General features: G+C 45.6%; 1 protein-coding gene across 1 annotated transcript in view; it reads right to left on the bottom strand.

Annotated features, from left to right (window-relative positions):
• Positions 1-22,024, bottom strand: part of Rimkla (ribosomal modification protein rimK like family member A) — a 32,472-nt gene extending 10,448 nt beyond the window's left edge. The window contains exons 1-3 of the mRNA XM_074080427.1: positions 21,756-22,024; positions 6,115-6,345; positions 2,179-2,265 (exon numbers count right to left, since the gene is read on the bottom strand). Of these exons, the coding sequence (XP_073936528.1) occupies positions 2,179-2,265; positions 6,115-6,345; positions 21,756-21,918 (481 nt within the window). The 5' untranslated portion in view covers positions 21,919-22,024. The remainder of the gene's footprint in view (positions 1-2,178; positions 2,266-6,114; positions 6,346-21,755) is intronic.
• Between the last annotated feature and the right edge of the window lie 5,017 nt (positions 22,025-27,041).

The following is a 27,041-nucleotide window of genomic DNA, read 5'->3' on the forward strand; positions in this document are numbered from 1 at the left end:
AAGATCAGCAAATTCTTCCTGGGCACAGCCTGTGAGCTCACTGCCTTCTGTAGATTTATTTCCATCAACAGTTGGCCCTCTCTAGCTGAGGGTTCCCCCTCTGAGGATTCAACCAATTGCAGATCAAAAATATTTGCAAAAAGTAATTGCATCTGTCCTGAATATGTACATTATTGCTTATCATTATTCCCGAAGCAATAAAGTGCAACAGTTATTTACACAACAGTTACATTATATGATTTTATATGTAATCTAGAGATGATTTAAAGTCTACAGAGAATGTGCATGGGTTATTTGCAAATACTATGCTATTTTATATAAGGAACTTGAGCATCTGTGGACTTTGGTCTCCTGGGGGAAATTCCAGAATCAATCCTCTGTAGATATCAAAGTACACTAGAGTCTAACTTAACTGTTACAACTATGTTTACTCTCTATCCATTTTCCCTGCTGTGTGTTACACTAACAAATAATTTGAAAATAAAATTAAGAATACAGTTTCACTTATATCCATTGTATCAAAAGGATTAAGCTATTCAGGAATAAATTTAACTAACATTGTTGAAAGAAGTTAAAGATCTAAATTAATGGAGGATATCCCATGTTCATCAAAATTGATCTATAGCTGGGCAAGGTGCCTCATGACTGCAATCCCAGCTACACAGGAACATAGGTAAGAGGATCATGGTCTGAGGTCAGCCATGGGCAAAAACTCAAGACCCTATATGAAAAATAATCTAAAGCAAAAAAGACTGGAAGTGCAAGGCCTGAGTTCAAACCCTAGTAACACACATAAACACAAATCAATCTATAGACTTAATGCAATCTCTATCAAAATCCCACCTTCCTTTTTGGCAGAAATTGACAAATTAATCCTGACATTCACATAGAAATATAAAGGATCCCAAATAGTCAAAACAATCTTGAAAAAGAAAGGCAAAATTAGGAAACTCGTACTTCTCACTTTCAAAACTTATTACAAAGATAACAGTAATCAAGACAATGTGATCTGGCACAAAGACAGACGTAAGTATCAATGATTTGAATAGAAATGAGAGCCCAGACTTAAAGAAAGGAGAGGACTGAGTGGGTCCCTTCCTCCTTTAGGTTCAGAAGGGCCCCTGGGCATGTCTGCTATGTCAGTCATCACCCCACATTGCGACTTTCTCTACATCTATGCATGGGAGCTCCTTGAGAGCAGGGGTTGTGTCTACTTCATGTTTATGCCACAGTCCCTGCCGCACAGTAACCATCACCACGTATCTGGTTAGGCTGTGTCCCCGGCTCCATATTCCCTGAGCTATGCTATGCCATCTGGTTTCCTAATGAGGTGCCTGCTTACATCCTGTGGGGGACTGCTTTCTCCTGCTGTGTCCCCCCCTGAGTCTTCCATGCACAGAGCACCTGAGTAGGCCTTACAGAGACAAAGGCTCAACACCTGGTCTCCACCCCGAGCAGCTCCCAGGATAATGGAGGCACTTAAACCTAAAACTACCAGAAAGCTTAGCACTATGCTGAAAGCATGTGCAACTGCTATGGAAACAAAAAAGGGAGGAGCAGTGGATTTTGTCTGGGAGAGAGGGAGACCAGGGGTGTGGATAGAAAAGAAATGACAATCCATGGAGCTGATCTTAAAAGATAAGCAAAAGTTCACCGGGGGTAGGAGACACAGGGAGATGGCTCTCCCAGGAAAGTGAAAAGAGTGGACAATTATGGAGAGGAAAATGCATGGTCTATTTGATGGATGACAGGCAGATGGAATGGGTCTTGGAGGTTCGCACGGCCAGAGGAGGCTGCAAAGGAAGGTTGAGGCTGTCTGCACAGGGCCGTAGTGCCGTGATGAGGAATAGGGGCTTTGTCTCACAGGGGACTGGGGAGGGCTGTTCAGCAAGGGAGATGCGAGCACAGATCTATGTTTCAGAGAAGTTACTGAACAGAACATGCGCTGGCAGTGGACATAAGAAACTAATCAGTCAAGGCAGCAGTCTATTGCAGCAGTCCAGGGAGAGATGACAGGGCCTGACAAAGGCAAGGACAGAGGGGCTCAAGCAGAGGGGACAGAGGAAACACACTGCAAGGTTCTCAAGCAGTGCTCCCATGTGTTTGGTGAGTGCCTGGTGTTGCACAGCTGCAGCCCTTGGTAACAAATTACCCAGGAAGCCCTGGAGTAGCACTGACCCCGGTGGCCTCGTGTGCTCTTCACCACGACTGGGTAGCCCAGGGGCTCAGCTTCATCAATCATTTTTGAAAAGTCTTCATGCCCACCTGCCAAGAAAAGGTGAGAGTCAATGAAGGTGAGTAAGGCTGATGGTGGGGCAGTGGTCAGCCCAGCACTACCCCCTCTAGAATTTCCAAAAGGCCTCATGTGTCTCTGACTCAGTTAATTCAAACCCATTTGATCCAGCAGACATGCACCATGTACCTGTAATGGACAAGGTGGGAGCAGAGGTAAGGAAACCACCAATTATCAAGCATCAAGGATTATGTAATCCTCACAACCATCATAGTATAGGCAGCTCTCTCTTCACAGTGACTGTGGGAGGCAGAATTCTAAGACAGCCCCAAGATTCCCACCCACCTCCCAGTGAACACTCCTTGTAGACCCCCCTCTTTGAGTGTGGGAAAGACCAGTGAAAATGATGTAATATCATTCCTGTGATTATGTTAATAATCCACTGACTTCATCAAAAGGGAGATGATCCTTGGTGGGCCTGACCTCATGAGGTGAGCCCTTAAAAGATGATGAAGCATCGTAGACTCTTCTGCTGGTTTTAAGGGTGTGAGCTGGCATGCTGTGGAGAAAGTCAAGTGGCAGACAACAGAGGAGGGCTTGTAGGACCTGACATTGGCCCCTGTTGATAGCCAGCAAGGAAATGGGGACCTTGAACCTATAATGGCAAGAAGTTCCTCCAAAGTGAAGGCGTGACTCTAGAGCCTGATCTGGCCCCACTATACCCTGTAAGCCTTAATGTTTAAAACATGAATAATAATGTGCATGAAAATCTTTTTAGATTGTCTCACAGGCTTCCTTGTATACGTACTATATTGAGTATAACCTTTTCTCGATAACTTAGGGTGAATGTCGTGAACATTAACAACTGACCATAAGACATTTGTCTTCACTTAGTTGATTCCAACTGGCACACTTACTGGTTCTTAGACCTGGTTTTTAATGGTTGTGACCTTCCTTGCTATTTGGATGTCAATACTTCTCACTGCTGTCAGCATAGGCAGGATCCTCTCTTCCTACTTCTCCCTAAGGGCTCCTACAGAACAAAATGACTTCGGAGATGATTTTTTTCCTGCACAGGGAAAACTCACTCTAGATGAAGGGTTTTCCCATCCATGAAGTGAAGGCTTCATGTTTACTGGGATTTGTGACAAATATTAGGGTTGATGAGAGGTCCTTTTTGGTTTATTTCTTACCTCTCAAAACTGTGCCGGATAGATGTGTTTTATAGGTACATTAGTTGTTGCTGTAACAAGTTACCAACAACAGGGCAGTTTAAACAACACAAATCTATTGTTTTACAGTTCTACAGTTACAAGTCCAAAATGGGTTTCCCTAGGCTAAAGTCAAGGTGCTAGCAGGCTGCAGTCAAGGTGCTAGCAGGCTGCAGTCATGGAGGAGAATCTGTTTCCTGCTCCAGTATCGAGAGGCTGCACACATTCCTTGGCTTGTGGCCCTATTCCATCTCCAAAGCCAACAACAACAATCGATTTCATTGCTCCCTACTTCTTCCATAAGTACATTTCGCTCGGATGCTATTTTCTGCCTTCCTTGTCTACTTTTAATAATGTTTATTTCCTTGGGTCCACCTGATTAATCTAGAATAATCTCCCTATTTTAAGGTCATCTGATTAGCAAATTTAACTCTACCTGCAACCTTTTTTCATTTGTTTCTTTTTGTTGTTTGAGGCAGGGTCTTATTATATAGTCCTTGAACACATGATCTTTCTGCCTCAGCCTCCTGAGTTAGGGATTATAGGTATGAACCACTGAGCCTGGTCCCATCTGCAATTTTAATTCTCTTTTGCTATGCAACCTAACATACTTACAGGTTTCGGTGATTAGAGAAGGGGCATCTTTGGGAAGTTATTGTTCTGCCTATCACAGGTGATATCACCATTCATCAATTTTTGCAAAAAAAAAATTAGAGTACTATCAAGACCTGCTTTAGTCACAAAAATACTAATGATTTACTAGAAAATGAGGAGGCAATGGAGGGGACCGGGGGCATCTTCAGGAAAGGGGAGTTTTGTAAGAAGAGAGTTCCCTTCTGACTTCCTAAAACCCCACTGACATACTACTTCTTCCTTTGTTTTCCATTGCTAGTAGTGCAGTGAGTGAGACAGGAATCCTCCAATCCAAAGCCATCCCTTCCCTGTGCCTTGGACTCCTTCCCTGTCACTTCCTCAGGGATCTTATACCATTGAAGTATTCCTTTTCTCCTGCATCTTCAACCGCCCTGTTCTAATTTCACCAACATTTGACACATGCTTAGTTCTCTCCCATCTTAAAAAATGTAGTGGCTGTTCCTGGGCCTTGCATCATCCCTTAGCTGTAACTCTCCACACCCCTATCAGGCTACTTCAAAGAACTACAGAAGTCCATTTCCATTTCTTCATCTCCCCTTCCATTCCTCACTCCTGACAATTTGGCTTTTCTCCCCATCACTAGACTGAAGCTGTCTTCATTGAGCTCCCTGTTGCTAAATCCACATATCTGGCTCAGTGCTTACATTGGTTGGCTTCTAGGAATCCTCCAACACTTTCCATCTTGGAATACTCTTTCCATTGGTTTCTGTGACCTTTCTTTTTTCTCCTCTCACCTCTCAAGTTGTTCCTACTTAACTTTCTTTGTATGTTCCTCTTTCTTTGCCTATTGCTTAAAAGATTCCCTTTTTTATAATTTTACTTTCTATTGTGGCAAAATATGTAAAACATAAAATGTACCACGTCCTCCCCTTTAAATATACCATTTAGCTCTCTACATATTCTCACAAGTAATCTCATCCATTCCTGTGACTTTACTTGATATAATAAAGAGTTCCAAATTCTACTCCCTAGCCTGCACTTCCTTCAGGAGCTCCAGATCCATTTATCTACCAGTGACCGAGTGTTCTCACTTGCATATACCATAGGCATCTCTAATGGAACAAGTCTCAAACTGAAATCATTTCCCCTTCATAACCCCTCACTCCTAACCACCAGTCTGTTTCTCCCTCCCTTGTTTATAGTCTTAGTGAATGCTTCATTAACATCTGGGTGTCTCCGTCTTCCCCACTCCAGTTGATAATCATATTTTCATTTCTATTTCCTTCAGAATTCCCGAATCTGCCCACTTGTCTTCATTCTTGCTATTAGTTTAGATCATCATTTTAAAAGCCTGCCACTGTCTATCTTGTCTCTGCCTTGTCCCACCCAATTCCCTCTCTACTGGTAGCCAAAGTGATTTGCACCATGACTTGGGTCAGCCACCTCCCTGATTATAGCCCTTTGATAACTTCCTGTTAGTCTTGGGTTAACTTTAGCTCCTTCACATGCTGTGTATGGTACCTTGTTATCTTTCCAATCTTACATCTCAACTTTCTCTCCTAATGTACAAACTACCAGTTATACCACCACTAGATCATGCCCTCTCTTATATTCTGTCTATATTCTGCTGTCTGCTTATAGCAGGATCATTTCAGCTTAGCTGATGTTATCTCTTCAGGAAGCATTCCTCCACGTCTTCCACATTGCATTAGGAGCTCTCCTATGTATTCTGTACCACCCAGGGCCACCAACTCTGACTACACAGCACTGAAGTTGCCTGTTGTTTTCTGCCTCTAATGAACTGGGAATGCCTTGGTTCCTACCATAGCCCAGGGAAGGTGTGGTGGATTCACAGAGTGCATAAAGATACATGTTTAGGGAATGACTTACAGAAAGAAGCAAATGGCAGAGAAACGGCCAGGATAAAGATTCAAGCTGTTCAGTCACAGTCACCTAAGATGAACAGATTCACACTGAAAAGCAGTAAGAGATTCTAGAAAGTTTCTGGGGAGAGAAAACACAGAGATACAGGTGGCTTTGATGAAGAAGGTCCAACTGTATTTCCAGGAGACTCACCATAGGAGAAGGTATCTGGCATGGGGACCCCATGTCCAGCCAGCTCTTGAAATGTCCAGAATTTGTTGATGCAGTTTAAGATGCTCTGTGGGCGGTTGACTAAGCGGCAGCCAAGCTTCTCCAGGTGCCTCAGGACGGTGATGTCGCTGTCTGACTGCACAGAGGGTGTAGACACTCGCACAACCACCACATCTGGGAAGGTGGTGAGGGCCTTCTGGTTCAGCTGCAGGCCTGCAATCAAAGACCCAAGTGAGTTCTGTGCTTGCCAGCATTCAGTCCCCCTGAAGAACTGCTCTCAAGAGATTCCTCAAGACTGCACCTGGCAGGAACAGAGCCTTAGAAACAGCCACTGGGACATCCTGGTGTGTGTCACAAGAAAGCTCTATGGTCAGCCTGCTCTCGAAACAAATGGGCAGAGCGGGATTATGAGGAAGCACAAAGGAATGAGCAGAAAGAAAAAAGAAGGCAGCATATCCAGAATCATGAGAGAAGAATCACAGGAGACAGAAGTCCAGCACCTTCCATCCATATGGAGCTAGTACTACTCCAAGTGCAGTGGCTTAGGGGTCTGAAGACTTCATGAAAAGGCCACAGTGCAGCCCACTGGGGAAACCCCTACCACTCTTCATGACTTAAAATTGAGAAAGTCTACTGACTGGAACTGCACCCATTGAAATGATTTTTTTTTTTTTTTTTAAAACAGGCTCTCGCTATGTAGGACCACTATGGTCCTCCTACCTTAGAATTCCAAGTGCTTGGATTGCAGGCATGCACCATTACACCCAGTAAGTGATCTTTATGAATACTGTTATATATCAAGTGTACCGATGTCAATGTTAAGTGGAAAAAACCAGGATTCCAAATTACAAATAATGCATTATGATCTCAGCTATGTAACAGATGCAAGCTGGAAAAGGCTGCAAGGAAACACACATCATTTTACCAATGGGTAATGAGATTATAAGTAAGTTCTTCTTTACTTTTTTATATTTATCTGTATTTTCCAGAATTTCTCCAAGTACATATTACCTTATTACAAAAACAAACTTAAAACACAGTCTACAAAAATCAATTCAATATTAAGTTCAAATGTTGAACTTAATATCTGATATTAAGTAGTATTAATCAAAAGACATAGTGACTCATACAGCAAAAAAACCTGCAGCTGTCTTACACTGGGTTAATTGGGAATATTATCTTGTCATGAAGACTCTAGTTACTGAAAGACTTCTGTACAGAATTATTTGGCTTGCCTTCAATGACTCCAAGAGGTAGGGCTAGCCATAACAGCATTCTTTTGTCTGTGCAAGATCTGCTAAATCCAGCCCCCCTGGAATAGTGCCCAGTGCATGGTAGGCACTCAATGTCTGTTGAATTGAACAGAAGCTGCAGGGAAATAGATGTGGGCTCCATAAAAGGGATATCCTTTCACTCCCTTAGCATGGGATAGGCCAAAGCTCACTGGTCACTAAAAGATGGTACACAGGGAATGCAAGGCCTAGGGAGCCTCTCAGCCCTGCCAGCCTATGGTTTGTCTGACTCTAAGTAGTCACGTAGGCATCTGTGGGATGGAATGATGGGAGACAGGACATGGGATACATAGGACAATGGGAAGTGAGTTCAAGGAATTCTTTAGTCTGTCTCAACAAACCTTAAAGAAGTTTCCAAAATTCTCTAAAGAAAACCTTTAAATTTAAATTAAACCTTAAATTTACAGAGCCCCGTTATAGGCTCTAACTTAATACATTTTGTATTTCATGAAGGATATTTTGCACAGCCATGTAATTCTGAGAAAACAAAAGGTGCTAAGGAAGTTACAATTTCTCCATCAGGATGCGTAATATCAACACCAAAACTCTAAGCTGAGAAAGAAGAAAATGAAAAAAGCTCTAAGCACAAAAATAAAAACAAAACAAAACAAAACGACTATATGGATCTAACTTACACACTTCCCCCATTCTGAGAGATGTTTCAACAACAACAAGAAAAAAAGGTAGAGGTGCATAGGTGCCATTATTAAGATAAATTGTTTTCAGCACACCTGCTGGTAGTGTAAACCCAAGGAAGTGGAATGTAATTTATAAGCATCCAGGTATCCTAACTCTACCTTCAGGAAACAGTATCACTTATACACACTTTTCCTGGTCTCTAAAAATTCCTTTGCCACTTACAGCCCTCCAGGAGAATAATATGAAAGCAGAAGGGGGTTGTAGTAGCCTCAAAATTGATAGAAGAAAATAAAGAAAAGTAGCCAAGTTGATGAAAATGGTAGGTAAATACAGAACACCCAGGACAGCACTACACAGTGAGATAATATATGCAAAAAATGCTTTGAAACCATAAAATGCTCTAGATAGGCAAGGCACTGGCGTTATCATTACACAGACATTCTATTAAGCAAGGTTGGACAATTCATGGAAATTTTTACCACCTGATGAGAAAAACAGCTTTGCAACAGAAAAGTGACCTAGAGAAGCAAGAAGCAGCAGTAACATCTAGCTTTCAAATCCCAACATGAGACCACAGACAAGCACACTGCTACATGGGAAGAAAAGAATTCAGTCCCTTTCTGAAAATACCAACCACAAGTGCACAGAGACAGCTCAGCCTCAACAAGCAGATTCACATACACCTAGGAAGTCTTACCAGGACTTCATCTCTCTTCTCCAAAGGTAAATCTTTGTGCCTGGCTCATTCCAACTGAAGGCTTTAATAAATGAAGAATGGAATGGGTTAAAGTGGAGCCAAAAAGGCTCTGCCAAGCAATAAGATAGGGCTGGCTCTGAGTCTGTGCTGCTACCCAGTCCTCTTCTGAGGGACCTGACAGTTTAGGGTTAATTATACCAGCCCTCCATATCCACGGCTTCCACATCCACGGACCAACCAACTAGAGATAGAAAGTATTTGGAAAGAATTAATTTGCATCTGTACTGAACATGAACAAACATTTTTTTGGCATTATTCCCTAAACAATGCAGTTTAACAACTATTTATGGCATTAAGAGGGGACAGCTCAGTGACAGAGCATTTGCCAAGCATATAAGGCCCTAGGCTCAAATCTCAGCATGACCACCAAGCCCCAAAACCCACCTATTTACATAGCACTGACATTGTACTGGGAACTGTAAAAAATCTGGAGATGACTTGAAATATACAAGGGGATGTACAAAGGTTACATTCAAATACTGCATTGTTTCATTTAAGAGATTTGAGCATCCTTGGGTTTTGGCATAGGGAGGAGGGTCCTGAGCGATTCCCCATGGACACTAAGAAATTATATCATCTTTGTCCTTTGACATAGTTCTGACATTCTTGCTCTGGGCAGCTCTACTTGTCCCCTGCTCACTCCCCTTGGCCTTCACCATCACATTTCTGCAATGTGACTTCTTGTAGACAAGAGACTGCCCCTCATGGTGGCTTCACTGGAAGCAGCAGCTACATGTGATCAAGGACAACTTGGATTTATGATTGGCTCTGGGTAAACCTGCCTGAAGTCTGAGACCTTGAACCACTTGAGCAATCTCTGCTCCCTCTGTCATCAGTATCTCCTCCCGGAAACGGACCGCTTAATGCAGGATGGAGCTCACTTACCATGCCACCTTTCCCAGGACCTTTAACACTCCCCCACAGTTACCTGCAGCCTGTGAGGCAAGAGAACGAGAAGCTGGTTGCAGGATGGGGGGGGGGGGGAACAGGGCTTTGCTTGGCTGCAGTGAATCAAAGTAGAGCCTCAGCAGTAAGCAGGTTTTGACCTCAAATAGCAAGAGCTTTTGCTTTAACTTACAAGGGTGGGAGGAGCTGAGCTGCTTCTGGGGTATCTGTGGTCCCTTAGACTCCTAGATTGGGCATGAGATTTTCTAAGGTTAGCTACAAACTACTTTAAAAACAAATAAGCAGGGCACTGGTGGTTCACGCCTGTAATCCTAGCTACTTGGGACGCTGAGATAGGGAGGATCCGGGCAAAAAGCAAGACCCTATCTCCAAAAGAACCAGAGCAAAACTACTCTGGAAGGGTGGCTCAAGTGGTAGAGTACCTGCCTAGCAAATGCAAAGCCCTGAGTTCAAACCCAAGTGCCACAAATAAATAAATAAACAAGAAACCTAAGATGATTACTCTGTCCACAAACAGCTCAGTAAGATGGTAAAGACAGAAAGATCAGATCCCCAAGCTAGTTAGTACAATGACCAACCTAGTCCAAATCAACTCTTCAAATCAAAACAATATCTTTTGCACCTTACTTCTAAAACCAACAATCTACTTTCATGAGTAATTGTGTTTTGAGTTCTTTCTAAACTTTCTACTTACAGTGGAAATATGTTAGTGTATTTAAAACAAGATAGAAATGCCAGGTATGGTGACACACACCTATGAATCCCAGCACTCAGGAGACTAAGACAGGTGGATCACGAATTCAAGTCCAGCTTAAACTACACAGTGAAGCCCTGTCTCAAAACAAAAGAGAAGAGAAAAGCCAAGAGAGAAAACTAAGAAAACCTTTCCCAAAGAACTGAGTCTGTGTTTTATAACCCATATATTGGGATAAACTAAATTCTACAAAATCAGCCTTTGCATGTATGCAGAGAAATATACTTTATAATAAGGAGAAATAATTTCAGTGTGAAACAAGCAAATCATTTTTCCAAAGTAGAGCTGCAGAATTTAAAAACCATTCCCTGCCATTCATAACGATAGAATGGATAATAAAAGGTACTGTAATTCAAATTTGAACCCGGCCAGCATTTTTATGGAGCATCTGTTATGTTGCTAAGAACTTTCACATATATTATCTCATTCAGAGGCATCTTATGATACAGGCCCTTGGAATACATTTGACTGTAAATGTCTTTGCATTTACATAAAACAAATGCATAATGGGTCACCACCCTTCCAACCTGTGCACGCATATCACGCATTTGCGTGTGCACACACATCCTTGGTTCACGAAAGAAAGCTGCAGCACTAAACTGGTTTCTAGGATGCTAGAGAAAACCTTTATGAATGAAGTAAGCACCAAAAAGAGGGAAGCAGAAGGCCAATGCAACAAACAAGGACCTCACTCACAGTGTCTTTTAGGACCATTATATTTTAGCAGAATCATGGCTGGCAGTGAAGCTCTGGGAGGTGCCAGAAAGGAATCAACAATATAAATAAGGTGGGTGACCCATGCAACACTTGTGTTGTGAGGAAGCTGTGTCATCCAAACATGACCTGGCCTGTGTCACTCTCTCACTTTCCCATTTCTTTCTGCTCTATCCCCAGCATTTCTCATGAGGGAGTTATTTTTATTCCCGAGGAGAGGCTGTTGCCTCTGTTCTTTCCTCTTTTTTGGGGGCTGGGAGGCCGTACTGGGGCTTGAATTCAGGGTTTCCTGCTTGCTAGATAGGCACTTACCGGCTTGAGTCCCACCACCAGCCCTGTTCCTTCTCTTTTAAAGTTTTTGTGACTATGCCTGAAGAAATCTCACCTCCACTTCACTAAAACCCCCAGTTATTCATGTGGCCACTTTTCTTTTGCCAACAACTGATATTTACCTGTATGGAATGAGTGTGAATAAGACACACTACGAGCAGGAAGATAAGAGATGAACCAGGAGGTCTCTGCCCATCAGAAGCATAGGTCTCCCGATGCACAGGGACAGAGAAATGACTTAAATACCCATTCATTAATTCACTCAACACATCTATTGCTTCATGTATACATGCAGATATTTACTCTGTACCTACTTTGGGCCAATCCCAGTGTTAGTATGGGTTTCCCCGGAAGCAATCCATTTAAGTGCACATTACCTATTTGGGTGACAATTTCAGGAAACATTGGTAGGGAGCAGGGAAGGGAATGTGTTATCAAATAAGTTACCACCTCTGGAGCCGAGTCCTGCTGAGGATCAGAGCAGATGGGGAGCCCTCATTTATCCGCCTGAGTGGGGAGGGAGCTGGTGATGCAGAATTTTTACACACCAACTCCAGCTTTGATTGAGGGCTGTCTAGAGGCCTGGCTTTCATTCCCAGCCCTCCTGGTTGCTATGCATATGTGGGCATAAAGGGCTCCGGAGACCAAAGATATGCACCAGAGGGGCAGGTGCAGGGGTTTCTAAGTGGGGCCCAGTGCACTGAAATGGTAAAGGCCAAAGAGACACAAGGAGGGCCACTGACAGCTAAGGAACAGACTCTTTATTAAGGACAGGGCCAAAGGATGTGAGTGAAACAAATGATAGCCCTGGAATTTAAGAAGACAACACACAACTGTTATTGGTACCATTAGTGCCCTGTGCTCTTAATATCTGAGTATTAAGATGAGTTATCAGTCCTGTTGTCCGGGGGCAGGGAGAGGAGGCGACTGAACAAGCGCCATGTGCCAGGTGATCTAAGGGGCCGATATGTCAGAGTACATGATGACAAGGGAGAGGAGAGCAGTCAATGATCGTCTCTGCCTGGGGGGAGAATCAAGGAAAGATGCAGATGTTGCCTCCCAGAGCTCAGGCGCTCTGAAGAACAGTGCAAAACTGATAAACGTAGACCGTCTACCTCAGAAAACAAATCCATGGCAAGAGTGTGCCAAGCACCGAGTTCAGGAATCTCAGGGCAGAACGAAAGAGATAAATTACAGAAAAGTAGATCAAGTCCCGGCATCTAGCCAGAGCCCTGACTGAACTCTGTCACTTAGCTTGGCAAGACACAAAAGTACCTCTGGGTGCATTTGCTCTTCTATAAATAGAAGGGTCCCAGAATACTAACTTTCCTGCCTCACTTCCCCCATAACTCCCACCACCTCCACCCCACCACCTTCCTAGCAACCATGAAGGAAGTTTCAAGTCCTTTATCCCTATTCAATGCCAAGGCGTGCCATTTTCCTGGTCTTCAGACCCTATATGGCTCTGACATTGTTTCCCCACGTCCCACTGTGGTATGGGGATTAAGTCCAGAGCCTCCTGCGTGCTAGGCAAGTACTCTACCTCTTAAGCCACAACCCTAGCCCTTTTGTTCATATTTTGTTTTTGAGATAATGTCTCTCACTAATTTTGCCAAGGCCAGCCTTCAACTCTCAATCCTTTTTCCTCTGCCTCCTGAGTAGCTGGGATTACAGGTATGTACCACCATGCCCAGTTCTGATATTGCCTCTTTTTTTTTTAATGAGGGATTTTTATTGTGATGATTCCATGCATACACACAGTACACTTTGAATAAGTTTGCCCCCTTTATTATATTTCCATCCTCCCCTTTTTCTCCTCCCCCTCTGACTTCTTCACTGTCGAGGATTCTTCCATCACTTGATTTTATTTTCTTGTTCTGTATTCCTGCTAGATGACTTCACCCACGTCCAAGGCTTTAATTACTATCTATATTCCAGTGATTCCAAGCTCTCCTTCTTCTACCTGTCTCCTAAGGTCCATATTCACTACTGGACATCTCCACCTGCACAGACAAATGGATCAAGGAATGTCATGTGTGGAAAATTCATCTTCCTCCAGTCTTTCCTATCCCAACCTGCCTTTTCTAATCCCCTTCCCTTCTCCTCCTCTTCCTCTTCTTCTCCTTCTTCTTTTTGCAGTATTTAGGTCCTTGTGCTTGCTAGGCCAGCACTCTATACCTTGAGCCATGCCTCTCGCCCTCCTCATCTTCACTGTGCCCTCTCAAAGCGAATCAATGGGTAGTAAATTCCTTTAGGAACCTTTTCAGTGAGTCTTCCCTTCTTTTTTGAGTCCCACTGCTTCCCAAATGGCCCTTCAAAGTTGTGGGGGGCCCTCTCCTTTTCACTCCAGATTACCAGACCTAGACAAAGGAGAGATGTCCTCCTTGATCCTCATTTTGGCTTCCAGACACTGTCTAAATCACTCATGTTGACTCTCATCAGACTATACAACATATCACCCCTTACAGAAGTCATCAAGAGACCCAGGATCATTTCCCACTGTCCCTGAAGCTCTAATTAACATTAGAGATTTTGCTGTTCTGTGAAGGACCTTTCCAATGCCCAGTCCCGGCCTCTCAGTTTTTCTCAGCTCCTTTCCTCCAAGGAAGTGATCCTCCTCAGTCACCCCCACCTCAGTCACCCCACCTCAGTCACCCCACCTCAGTCACGCCCACCTCAGTCACCCCACCTCAGTCCTCAGTCACCCCCACCTCAGTCACCCCACCTCAGTCACCCCCACCTCAGTCCTCAGTCACCCCACCTCAGTCACCCCACCTCAGTCACCCCCACCTCAGTCACCCCACCTCAGTCACCCCCACCTCAGTCCTCAGTCACCCCCACCTCAGTCACCCCCACCTCAGTCCTCAGTCACCCCACCTCAGTCACCCCCACCTCAGTCCTCAGTCACCCCACCTCAGTCCTCAGTCACCCCCACCTCAGTCACCCCACCTCAGTCACCCCCACCTCAGTCCTCAGTCACCCCACCTCAGTCACCCCACCTCAGTCACCCCCACCTCAGTCACCCCACCTCAGTCACCTCCACCTCAGTCACCCCACCTCAGTCACCCCCACGTCAGTCCTCAGTCACCCCACCTCAGTCACCCCACCTCAGTCACCCCCACCTCAGTCACCCCACCTCAGTCACCCCACCTCAGTCACCCCCACCTCAGTCATCCCCACCTCAGTCACCCCTCCTCAGTCCTCAGTCACCCCACCTCAGTCACCCCACCTCAGTCACCCCCACCTCAGTCCTCAGTCACCCCACCTCAGTCCTCAGTCACCCCCACCTCAGTCACCCCCACCTCAGTCACCTCCACCTCAGTCACCCCACCTCAGTCACCCCCACCTCAGTCACCCCACCTCAGTCCTCAGTCACCCCCACCTCAGTCACCCCACCTCAGTCACCCCCACCTCAGTCATCCCCACCTCAGTCACCCCTCCTCAGTCCTCAGTCACCCCACCTCAGTCCTCAGTCACCCCACCTCAGTCCTCAGTCACCCCCACCTCAGTCACCCCTCCTCAGTCACCCCCACCTCAGTCACCCCACTTCAGTCACCCCACCTCAGTCACCCCACCTCAGTCCTCAGTCACCCCCACCTCAGTCACCCCACCTCAGTCCTCAGTCACCCCCACCTCAGTCACCCCACCTCAGTCACCCCACCTCAGTCACCACTCCTCAGTCACCCCACCTCAGTCACCCCCACCTCAGTCACCCCACCTCAGTCACCCCTCCTCAGTCACCCCACCTCAGTCACCCCCACCTCAGTCACCCCACCTCAGTCCTCAGTCACCCCCACCTCAGTCACCCCACCTCAGTCACCCCCATCTCAGTCACCCCCACCTCAGTCACCCCACCTCAGTCACCCCCACCTCAGTCACCCCACCTCAGTCCTCAGTCACCCCCACCTCAGTCACCCCACCTCAGTCACCCCCACCTCAGACACCCCCACCTCAGTCCTCAGTCACCCCACTTCAGTCACCCCACCTCAGTCACCCCCACCTCAGTCCTCAGTCACCCCACCTCAGTCACCCCCACCTCAGTCACCCCACCTCAGTCACCCCACCTCAGTCCTCAGTCACCCCCACCTCAGTCACCCCCACCTCAGTCACCCACCTCAGTCACCCCACCTCAGTCACCCCACCTCAGTCACCCCACCTCAGTCCTCAGTCACCCCCACCTCAGTCACCCACCTCAGTCACCCCACCTGTCACCCACCTCAGTCACCTCCACCTCAGTCACCCCACCTCAGTCACCTCCACCTCAGTCATCCCCACCTCAGTCACCCCCACCTCAGTCCTCAGTCACCCCCACCTCAGTCACCCCACCTCAGTCACCCCACCTCAGTCCTCAGTCACCCCCACCTCAGTCACCCCACCTCAGTCACCCAACCTCAGTCACCCCCATCTCAGTCACCCCACCTCAGTCCTCAGTCACCCCACCTCAGTCCTCAGTCACCCCCACCTGAGTCACCCCACCTGAGTCACCCCACCTCAGTAACCCCCACCTCAGTCACCCCTCCTCAGTTACCCCCACCTCAGTCCTCAGTCACCCCCACCTCAGTCACCCCACCTCAGTCACCCCACCTCAGTCACCCAACCTCAGTCACCCCCATCTCAGTCACCCCACCTCAGTCACCCCACCTCAGTCCTCAGTCACCCCCACCTCAGTCACCCCACCTCAGTCACCCCACCTCAGTCCTCAGTCACCCCTACTTCAGTCACCTCACCTCAGTCACCCCCACCTCAGTCACCCCACCTCAGTCACCCCCACCTCAGTCACCCCACCTCAGTCACCCCCACCTCAGTCACCCCCCACCTCAGTCACCTCCACCTCAGTCACCCCCACCTCAGTCACCCCCACCTCAGTCACCCCCCACCTCAGTCACCCCCACCTCAGTCACCCCCCACCTCAGTCACCACTTCGTTACATTCTAGACTTTGTGCATAAATTACAATTCGCAACTTCAACCATGCCTTGGCCCCACTGGGAACCTACCCCCATGTGCTCACTGTCCCTCACTCCCTTCTTTTCTTGTCCCATTTAAAATCCATAGTCGAGGGTCATAAGCACTTCTTACATAGTCCTCAAGTCCTTGTACCCATTGCTTAGGTGTACCAGGTGACTAAACCACCACACTGGCCAGAATGCTCTAATCCCCTGGCTCCTTCATGTGCTTTCCTTTGCAATGGAACATACCTGGAGAAAATACACAAACCTGCTTGTCTCAAAGACACTCTTAAAGATGACTGGCAAATCCTCTCAGGGAAGTGGGAAGTGGGAAAAGGAAGTAGCTGGAATGAGGAGAGGCCAGCAGTGATGCACCTGCATGTTGATGGACTCCCTGCTAGTGAGAGGAGTGCCAAGGATGGGTGAAGATGACACCCACCACAACATCGCTGAGTGATGGTTGTACTCCCTTTCACCAGGCAAACCTAATAATAGGGTGGCAGCAACAGGTGGTTCGGAAGTCTATGAGTAGGACTTTCAGATCCACAAAGGACGCCAAGTTATTGTCCTAGAATATCTCTCAAAACTACTGACAGAAACACAACCTAAACATTCAGCCCATCCTCAGTCCTTGAGGTCAGCCTACAGATGCACATCCATGTAGAACTCACATTGCTTTGGGGATATGATATGATAGATGCTTCCACCCCGCTGACTTTCCTTTCCACAGTGCTGAACAGTAGTGTCATTGGGATTACAAGGGATCAGGCACAGACAGGTCTTTAGCAGAAATTGAGGCTAAAGGTTAAACTCTCAGACTGGGTATGGTGGTACACACATATAATCCCAGCTAGTGGGGTGAGGTTAGGCAGGAGGATCTTGAGTTTAACACACACCTGGGCAATTTAATGAGAACCTGACTTAAAATTAAAAATAAAAAAACTAAGGACCATGGATGTTGCTCAGTGGTGGTGTTTGTTTAGCATGTATGGGGAGCTGGGTTCAATCTCTAATACTCAGCAAAAAAAGAGCCTGACCTAGAAATTGCCATATGGGACTGGGGATATAGCTCAGTGGTAGAACACTTGCCTGGCATATACAAGGCCCTGGGTTCAATCCTCCAAAGCCCTGGGCTCTACAAATACACACACACACACACACACACACACACACACACAGAGAGAGAGAGAGAGAAAGAGAGAGAGAGAGAGAGAGAGAGAGAGAAACAAGAATTGCCATATGGCCACCAAGGTTGTTTTAGCTCTGAAAGTAAGAGTAGGAATGCTGAATCATTCTGCTCTTAAGAGAAAACTAACACAACCTCATCTCCCAGGTCAGACTCATTTTATCTGTCTTGGTATCTGCCTCTGAGTTTGTGACTGTACATGATTCAGACCTGTGAGTGGTCAAAGAAGGTAATTCTCACTGGTGAACCTGTCCTCATGTAACAGCTTCTCATAACATTTACACAGCCTACCAGGATCTCTCAAACACAGATGCTAATGACAATGAAAGTCTCCCAAACTTTGAATTAGCCTTTAAGGTACTTCACTCAGTCACTTAACAAACATTAACTGAAGGTCCACTATGTAACAGTTCGGAGCCTACACAGGTAAGGAATCCCCAGTTATTTGAGAGAGAAGGGGTATAAGCCCTGGAAGTAGGTAAATTTCAATAAAACAGAATTAGTGCTACGACAGAAGATGGATGAGACTGACTATGTGGGGACAGGGTAAGGAGCTCAAGAAAGACTTTATAGAGATGAATGACTTGTGCTAGCTTTGAGGAATGAATAAAAATCCACCACTGGAAGGAACCAGAAGGAAATCTCAGATAGAGCGATTTTTAATGTAAAGCCAAGAATCAAAAAGTACCATGGTGAAGTCAGCGTAGGCTGACGAATGAGACAGAGCAGAAGACAGGGCAGTGCATAGACTACAGTTACTGAGTCCTGGTTCTAACTCCCAGCCAGTTCTATGTGTCCAGCGACCCTTACTGGTGTTTATGATGGTTGATATATAAAAAAAATCTTGCCCTATGACTGGCACAAAACACCATATATATGTTACTGTGACTCTTATTATTAATATTATTATGATGTGCATTTGAGTCACATTCACCACTTGTCCCTAGGGTTGAGAATAGTTAATATTTGTTGAATGAATGAATGAATGAATAATTTGCAGTTTCTACAAGGAAATGGAGATAGACATGATTTTCATCATGTCAAACCCAGCAAAATAAAGGGAGGATGTTTTCTCTAGGAGTGTTTCTGTCATCTGAAGATCATTTTGCTTTCGCCAACAGCCTCCCCATCCAAATCCATGTTGAATAAGTGTAGATTGCTGGATGAAAAAATAATAATCACAAAGCCATTTCAGTTTATATGTGTAGACATGTTTAAAGTAATTTCATTTTTAAAATTAAAAATGGATTCAATGTCTCATTTGAACCCTAAATCCAGATATACTCTGAAATTGTACTCCCTTGATTTGGGTTCCCCCTAGCCTCCAAAGAGGAAGGCTCAGGAACGAATTCAAGCAACTGACTGAGGCATTGGCTGCCCACACCTAACCTAAACCCGCTCCTTCAGCATAGTCCTACGCTGATCTAAAGAGGCAATGGAAGGAGGGAAGACACAAAGGCTTTGTAAAGGTGGTAACTTAATTTCCTAAACTATAAAAATTACCTTGCAAAGTCACTGTCTAAACTCAAGTTAAGTCGATGCAATTCAATTCCACATTTACTGAGAAAGATACCGTAGACTGCATATGTCCTAAAACATACTTATTCCATACCAGTGGGCTGGGAATTATGACATCAGGTTTTTGAACTGTGCTCTTGCAGTTAACTAGCTAGATGCCATTGAGGAAGTCAGTTCACCAATTTCAGCCTCAGGTTCTTCTTCATAAAATAAACAAGCTAGTATGGATGATCCCAAAGTCCTTCCCAGTGCCCATAATCCACCATTCTCAAATGGAAAACAGCATCCATATCATTGTAATTCTACATTTCTATATTTCAAAGCTAGTGAAGTTTGGAAACTTTTTCAGAGGACTATTTTGGCTGAGCAAATTGCTAAGAGTTTTCAATAGTTTGACTATAGAAAAAACTAGGAAATAGACTTCTTATCATTATTCATTCAAAAATATTTACAAGGGCTAGAGGTGTGGCTCAAGTGGTAGAGCACTTGACTAGAAAGCATGATGTCCTCAGTTCAAACCCCAGTTCCACCACACACACACACACACACACACACACACACACAAATAAGCAAAAAGAAATTTTACTGAGTGCCTACTATGTCTAAAACATTGTTCTTTCTAACCACTCTTACAACACTGTACAAAGTCATGCTTCTCATGGAACTCATTTTCTTGTGCTTTAATTCATCTATCCCCATAACAAATAAATCTCTGGCTGCTTTGGACTGCAAAAATGAGGATCTAACAGGTTTGTTTTATGTGCTATGGTTTGTGACTGGCTACCTTTGAATTAACAAAAAATTAAAACTGCATAAAAAAACACAACTTCAATTTCTCTGTCAGGCAAATAGCTGTATAGATTTTCTTATAGTTTAAAAGAAGTAACTGCTTGTTTGTGAATAGATTGAAATATTGTCACACTTGAATTCCATTCAATTTGAAGACATGAAACAAAAGTGTTTAAATGTTTTCTGCAATACTAGAACTTAATTTTCTCTTTTTTTCTAGGACTGATTCTGTTTTAGATACAGAGTATTTTCCTCCTCATACTACTCAGAATTCATGATGGGTCTGTAAAACAAACATGATGGAAATTCTGGTTACTGTGTTTCAAAATGAAGACATCTTTACAAGCTATCAAATGAAATAAAATCAATAAATAAGCAAACATCCTGGGGGTGGAAAATCCACATATTAATAACTTAATCTAAATCAGCAAAATATAACAGATTATCCTATGTAAATATGGTGCTGAAACACGGAATTTCCAAGCTGGGGGAACCTCTACTCTTAAGTTTCATAAGTGAGAAACTTGAGATTCAAAGATGAAGTGACTTGCTCAAAGCGAAGCCAAAATACTTGCTAACAGAAACGCTACAATAAAAACTCAGGTCCACAGAGTCTCTGTTCAGGAATCTAACTCTACATTGATTAATTGTGAAAGTTTTAGCAAATCAAGGATAGACAGAGTGTACCCCTTACATTTGAAAGACACCACTTTACATGTAAGGCAACTAATGTTTGCAATATATTTCTCCCACAGGATATACAATCTGATGTTTACAATACGGAAGATTTAGATAGACGCAAAGTAACAAACAGCTGAAATAACATCCATAATATCCCAAGAAGCACCCTGAACTGGGACCAAACCCCCTCCAGTTCTGGACTCCCTGAACTGGCTGGATACCTCCAATGGACTGCTGGAGACACTCAAACAGCAAGCCAGTGAGTGGGAGGTTCCTAAGTCATGGGTTCCTAAAAAACAGAGAGGGCTTGTGTTAAGGATAATTGAGAATATCTGAAAACATACTTAAACTTTTGAGGTCAGGGTCAGAGCTGTCTTACCATGTCTTACCCAAAAAAGTCTTTTGGACACAGCAGTGGAGTGATCAGTAAGGTCAGAATGGTGTGTACCTGAAATCTTGGCTTTTCTGGAATCAGAGATCAACGCTTTTAAAGAAAATCCAGCAAAGGTCTCCTCTTCCATTTTACACTCCAGAGATGACACCAGTCTTTCTCAGATTCCCCCCCTCCCCGTTTATAGATAGGTTCCCAGTTTGGGAACGATATTCTATGCAGAGCATCAGCGATGCATACACACATACTGCTGGAAAAGTTTCCAAAACATCCGTCATAAATAGCAATTTTTCAAATTTAGCTTTGGTTTTTTAAATCTCAGAGTCTAAACTGACAGGTTATCCATGCAAGTAGAATTTGCAAATTTGGGATTTGCAGTTTAATTCTCCTCTGACCCCCACCCCCCCACCCCCGGGGCGGCTTCAGGTAAATTTGGGTCCCTCACCAAACAAAGTCCCCTAAGTAAATTAAATCGCGTTATCCAATCTCGGCCTCAGGGCTGATGGTGGAGGTTGAAAGAGGTTATCCAGGTGAGGGGCTTTCTCCAACACCAAGGGATTTCGCAGGGAAAGAGGGACTGGCTGCTGGGACCCAAGCTGGGCGGAGAGGTGGGTGAAGGAGACTTATCTGGGGGAGGCCGGAGACAGTGCGCCCACCCGACCCGCCCTGGGGGCATCCCGGAGCGCCTCCCCGCCCTCCCAGGGCCGGCCTGGCTCACCTAGGTGACCGCCGATGACGGTGACGGCGATCTGGTCCATGAACACCGCCCGGAAGCGCACGTCCTGCTCGGAGCAGCGCTGCCGGAGGGCGCGCAGGATCTGCACCTGCGGGTAGTCCTCGCGGATGCGTCGGTCGGTCAGGAACCAGATCTGGGAGCACATGGCGGCCAGGGCGGCGGCGCCCGGCGCAGCGCGTAGCCTTCGGCACCCCGGGGCGGCTCGCTGGGCAGGACCGGCGTCCGGCGTCCCGGGCGAGCGCGCCGCGGCTCCGCTCCCGCCAGTGCGCCAGGCGTCTCTGCAGCCCTGACCCAGCGGATCTGCGCCGCCACTCAGCGCCGCCGCCGGCCGGCCAGCCAATCAGCGCGCGGCGGTGGGCGCGGGCCGGCCGCGCGGCCAGCTGCAGAGGCTGCCCGGGCGGGCGGCGCCCGGGAGGGGCTGAGGGCCTGCGGCGACCTGGACAGAAGATCCGGGCGGGGATCGGGGCAGGAATCGCAGCCGGGTGACCCCGGGAGCGGCGGGCCGGGATGGTGAGATGGAGGAAGGGCATCCCTGGCCCGTGCCGGACCTCCCCCCCACACCGTGGGCGGGACGCTGCTGGACCTCCCCCCCCACCGTGGGCGGGGCGCTGCTGGCCCGGGTGGGGCGGCCCGAGCGGGAGGGGCCGGGGCGGCGGCCCAATGGAGCGGAGAGGGCGTCTGAGCTGATGGACTAGCCGTGCGCAAAGAGCAGAAGAAGCGCCCCAAAGCGGTCCCTACTGCACGGGGCTTGGGGCCGCAGATCACAGATGCAAAGACCCAGGCAAGGCCTTAGGGATTTCCCAAAGGAGACTCCGGGCCTAGCGAAGGTCACACAGCTAGGCCCCCAATTGGACTCTACCTACCCTCAAGCTAGGGGGGGTAGGGGGGTGAAGGGAAGCTGAGTTTTAGCAACCTCTCGTTTAGATCATTTGAAGGTGCATTTCTCAGGGTCTCAGATTTCCCTTTACTGGACACCCCCTCCTAGTTTGCATCAGCTCTGGCCTTTGTAACCTCCATGTCATTAAAAACCCACTGACTGAGACCCCCTTGTCTAGTTAAAAGGATCACTAGCTTGTCTCCCTCTCTCTCACTCCCCGTCTCACTTCTCCTAGGCCATACAACAGTCATCTTTGAACATCCCCTTGGTCCTAACCATTTGCAAATTCTGCCTGCAAACAACAGTATTTAAAGCCAGCTATTCCTTTTTAAATAACTGTGGGGCTGAAGATTGCATTCGCCCTTCCAGCTCATTAAAACATGTATTTTTTGGCTTAGGGAAGCAGAAGTAGTTTCAGGTAGGCCCAGCAGTGCGAACTATAAATGGGTTAGGACATCTCAGGGAAGGGGCAGGCTTCACTGAAAATAGAATGCAAGTGCATGCATTTGCCCACTAATGTCCTTTGGGAAAGTTCTGCACACATAGAATTTCAAAAAAAAATTTTTTTGGTGGTTCTGAGATTTGAAGTCAGGGTCTCACACTTGCTAGGCAGGTGTTCTACCCCTTGAGCCATGTCCCCGGCCCTTTTTGACTTAGTTATTTTTCGTAGGGTCTTGCTAACTTTTTGTCCAGGCTGGCCTCAAACAGCAATCCTCCAGTCTCCACCTCCCACATAGCTGGGATTACAAGTGTGAACCACCTTCTTGAGCCTTCAAATATTCTTTTTCAAACAATTGTCAGTAAATCCAAACTATCTGCCCCAGTACTTGGTTTTTTTTTTTTTTTTTTGGTGGTGTTGGTGTTGGGTGTTGAACTCAGGGCTAGACAGGCTACCACTTAAGCCATATCCCCAACCCTTTTTGTTTTAGTTATTTTTGGGTAAGGGGTCTCACTTTTTGCCCAGGCTGTACTGGATCTCAATCCTATTATTTATGCTTTTCCCATAGCTGAGATGATAGGTTGTGGCCACCACACTCAGCTTTTATTGGTTGAGATGGGAAGGGAGTCTCTTGAACTTTTTACCCATGCTGGCCTGGAACCATGATCCTCCTGATCTCCACCTCCCAAGTAGCAAGTATTATAGGCATGAGCCACCACTGAATGTTCTAGTGCCTTATGCATGACTGTAACTTCCAAAACTACTTTCTGTCCACAGATCCATTTGGACACTAGAGACACTTTCTTCTTTGTTGGCCATTTCCTTGAAGGTCTCTGATATACATTTTGTTTAGCCCTGTTCCTATAGGCCTTTTACAGAATCACCCACAGGACCTTATTGGGCTCAGAAAACAATGTAATGCTTTGACATCCTGAGTAGGATAGTGCCCCTCATAATACGAAATGGCTGCCACAGTGCCAGTTGACACATATACACACACAATATTCAGCACAAATAGACTTTCTTCCCAGAGTCTGTTTTTATCAGCAAGGAAAATCTTTCCCAGAAGCCTTTGATCAGACTTCCCACAGTTTTTTATTCCCACATCTAAACCTGTCACTAGTGTCAACATAAAATAACAATTCCACTTTAAAGGAAAAAAAGAAAAGTTGCTTATTTTGAGCCAAATAGGAGGGACCATGGCCCAGGAACACAGATTCATACATGACGTGAACTTTACAGCCACATAACAAAGAAGGTCATAAACCAATGCATTTAGCAAATACTCTGGTGGAGCACCATGTAGGTAGAGAAATCTATAGGTTTCAACTGTGATAGCCCATTTAGCTTTAGAGTTAGTGGAGGCTAGAAAGCTGCTAAACTTAAAAATACTTTCCTACAGGTTTACCTAATAGTGTCACAAGAATTTTAGGTCAGATACAGAGGTTAAAGGTAAATGGCTATTTTTCTAAAGGGTCTAAGATAGTCCAAGATAATTTTGGCTCTCAACCTATAATATTCCACCTCTCTATCATCATGATGTTCTACTCTGCTGAGATCAAACAGCCTGCAGAATCTTTAAAATAGATGTTGCTTCTTCAAAGGATGTCAGCTTCATGCTAGCAAAAAATAAGGAACTATCATAAATCGCTTAAATTAATTATGACTCACCCCTGTGACTGGGTCTCAGACTTTCCTCCCTAAGTCCATGGCTTTGAAGAAGTGAGTAAATGCCTGGGCAAAACTGTGGTTGTCTTGGGAGGAATGAAGGGAGAATAGACGATGGAAGGGCAAACAGTGGTGTTCAATACCAATAGCAATATGGTAAGTGTATCAATCAGTACAAGCTATGTTCAGCTAGTATAACAAGTGACCTTAAGGTAGCTTAATTCTCAAAAGCAGTCCAGCTTGGCTGTCCTCTAGGTTGCCTTTCCACAAGAACCCAGGCTGAGAGAGCAATCTGGGCTGGAACAATGTTAACCTATCATGGCAGAAGAAAAGTAGTGTGATGGGCCACATGCAGGCTCTCAGCCCTTTGGCCTGGAACTTACACGTGTTAGATCTGCTCACTTTCCTAGTCCAGGCAAGTCCACTGTCAGTGGGGTGGGGAGGTATAATCCTTTGCTGAGGGCGGCAGTAAAAATCGGTGAGAAATTGTGACCAACAATACAGTTTGCTACAATCAAGACTCAAACTAGGCAAATCCTGTTCTGCTAATCACCGCTCCTCTTCTGAGGATTCCCAAGGGAACTATACACAAGAAAGAAATTAGAATGGAAAACAGAAGGTCATTTTATTCAAAGCTGAGCTAGCACCCAATAACCTGTAGAGCAGAGTTCTGCCAAAGACTGAGTTAGATTTGAGACTGCTGGGAAGCTTTCTAATGCTGCCCCCCACCCAGCACACACTGCAAATTTCAGGACCAATATGTTTAGACATGCCTGCAGAAAGGGAGGAGATGATCAGCTTTGCAAAGCAGACAGGTTTTTTATTTGTTTGTTTGTTTCTGAGATGCAGGCTTTGCTGTGCTGCGATGGCTCAATGGGACCCTCCCACCTCATCTCCTGAGTAGCTGAGACTACAAGCGAGCAACACACCCGGCTTGAGCAGTCCTGCTTTACGCATCTAAGTTAGTGTTGGATGGAGACTGGGCTGAACCTACACAGCAGGAAATGACCTTTTTTTTTTTCCTTTTTCTTTTATTATTCATATGTGCATACAAGGCTTGGGTCATTTCTCCCCCCTGCCCCCACCCCCTCCCTTACCACCCAGTCCGCCCCCTCCCTCTCCCCCCGAATACCCAGCAGAAACTATTTTGCCCTTATTTCTAATTTTGTTGTAGAGAGAGTATAAGCAATAATAGGAAGGAACAGGGGTTTTTGCTGGTTGAGATAAGGATAGCTATACAGGGCATTGACTCACATTGATTTCCTGTGCGTGGGTGTTACCTTCTAGGTTAATTCTTCTTGAACTAACCTTTTCTCTAGTTCCTGGTCCCCTTTTCCTATTGGCCTCAGTTGCTTTAAGGTATCTGCTTTAGTTTCTCTGCGTTGAGGGCAACAAATGCTAGCTAGTTTTTTAGGTGTCTTACCTATCCTCACCCCTCCCTTGTGTGCTCTTGCTTTTATCATGTGCTCATAGTCCAATCCCCTTGTTGTGTTTGCCCTTGATGTAATGTCCACATATGAGGGAGAACATACGATTTTTGGTCTTTTGGGCCAGGCTAACCTCACTCAGAATGATGTTCTCCAATTCCATCCATTTACCAGTGAATGATAACATTTCGTTCTTCTTCATGGCTGCATAGAATTCCATTGTGTATAGATACCACATTTTCTTAATCCATTCGTCAGTGCTGGGGCATCTTGGCTGTTTCCATAACTTGGCTATTGTGAATAGTGCCGCAATAAACATGGATGTGCAGGTGCCTCTGGAGTAACAGTCTTTTGGGTATATCCCCAAGAGTGGTATTACTGGATCAAATGGTAGATCAATGTCTAGCTTTTTAAGTAGCCTCCAAATTTTTTTCCAGAGTGGTTGTACTAGTCTACATTCCCACCAACGTGTAAGAGGGTTCCTTTTTCCCCGCATCCTCGCCAACACCTGTTGGTGGTGGTGTTGCTGATGATGGCTATTCTAACAGGGGTGAGGTGGAATCTTAGCGTGGTTTTAATTTGCAAGGAAATGACCTTTTAACATAGTGACCCAACCACTAGTAAAATGTGGATTTGTTCATGTTCTGGTATGATACTGTGATAAAACAAGAAGTACGTATTTTAGTGTTTGTCCCCAGTTCCTTGATACATATCCCAAACCCCTAGTAATTTCCTAAGTGATAGGAGCATCTTTGGCTCCTCTCAAAGTATAGGAAATCAAGAAGTTAAGTATTGCTTGATCTCTGTCCCCAGCCTGTGAAAGAGCTGAGAAGTGACAGAGGTGAAAGGAATATCTT

This window comes from Castor canadensis, chromosome 7, assembly GCF_047511655.1.
Source record: "Castor canadensis chromosome 7, mCasCan1.hap1v2, whole genome shotgun sequence".
In the NCBI taxonomy this organism is placed as follows: Eukaryota; Metazoa; Chordata; class Mammalia; order Rodentia; family Castoridae; genus Castor; species Castor canadensis.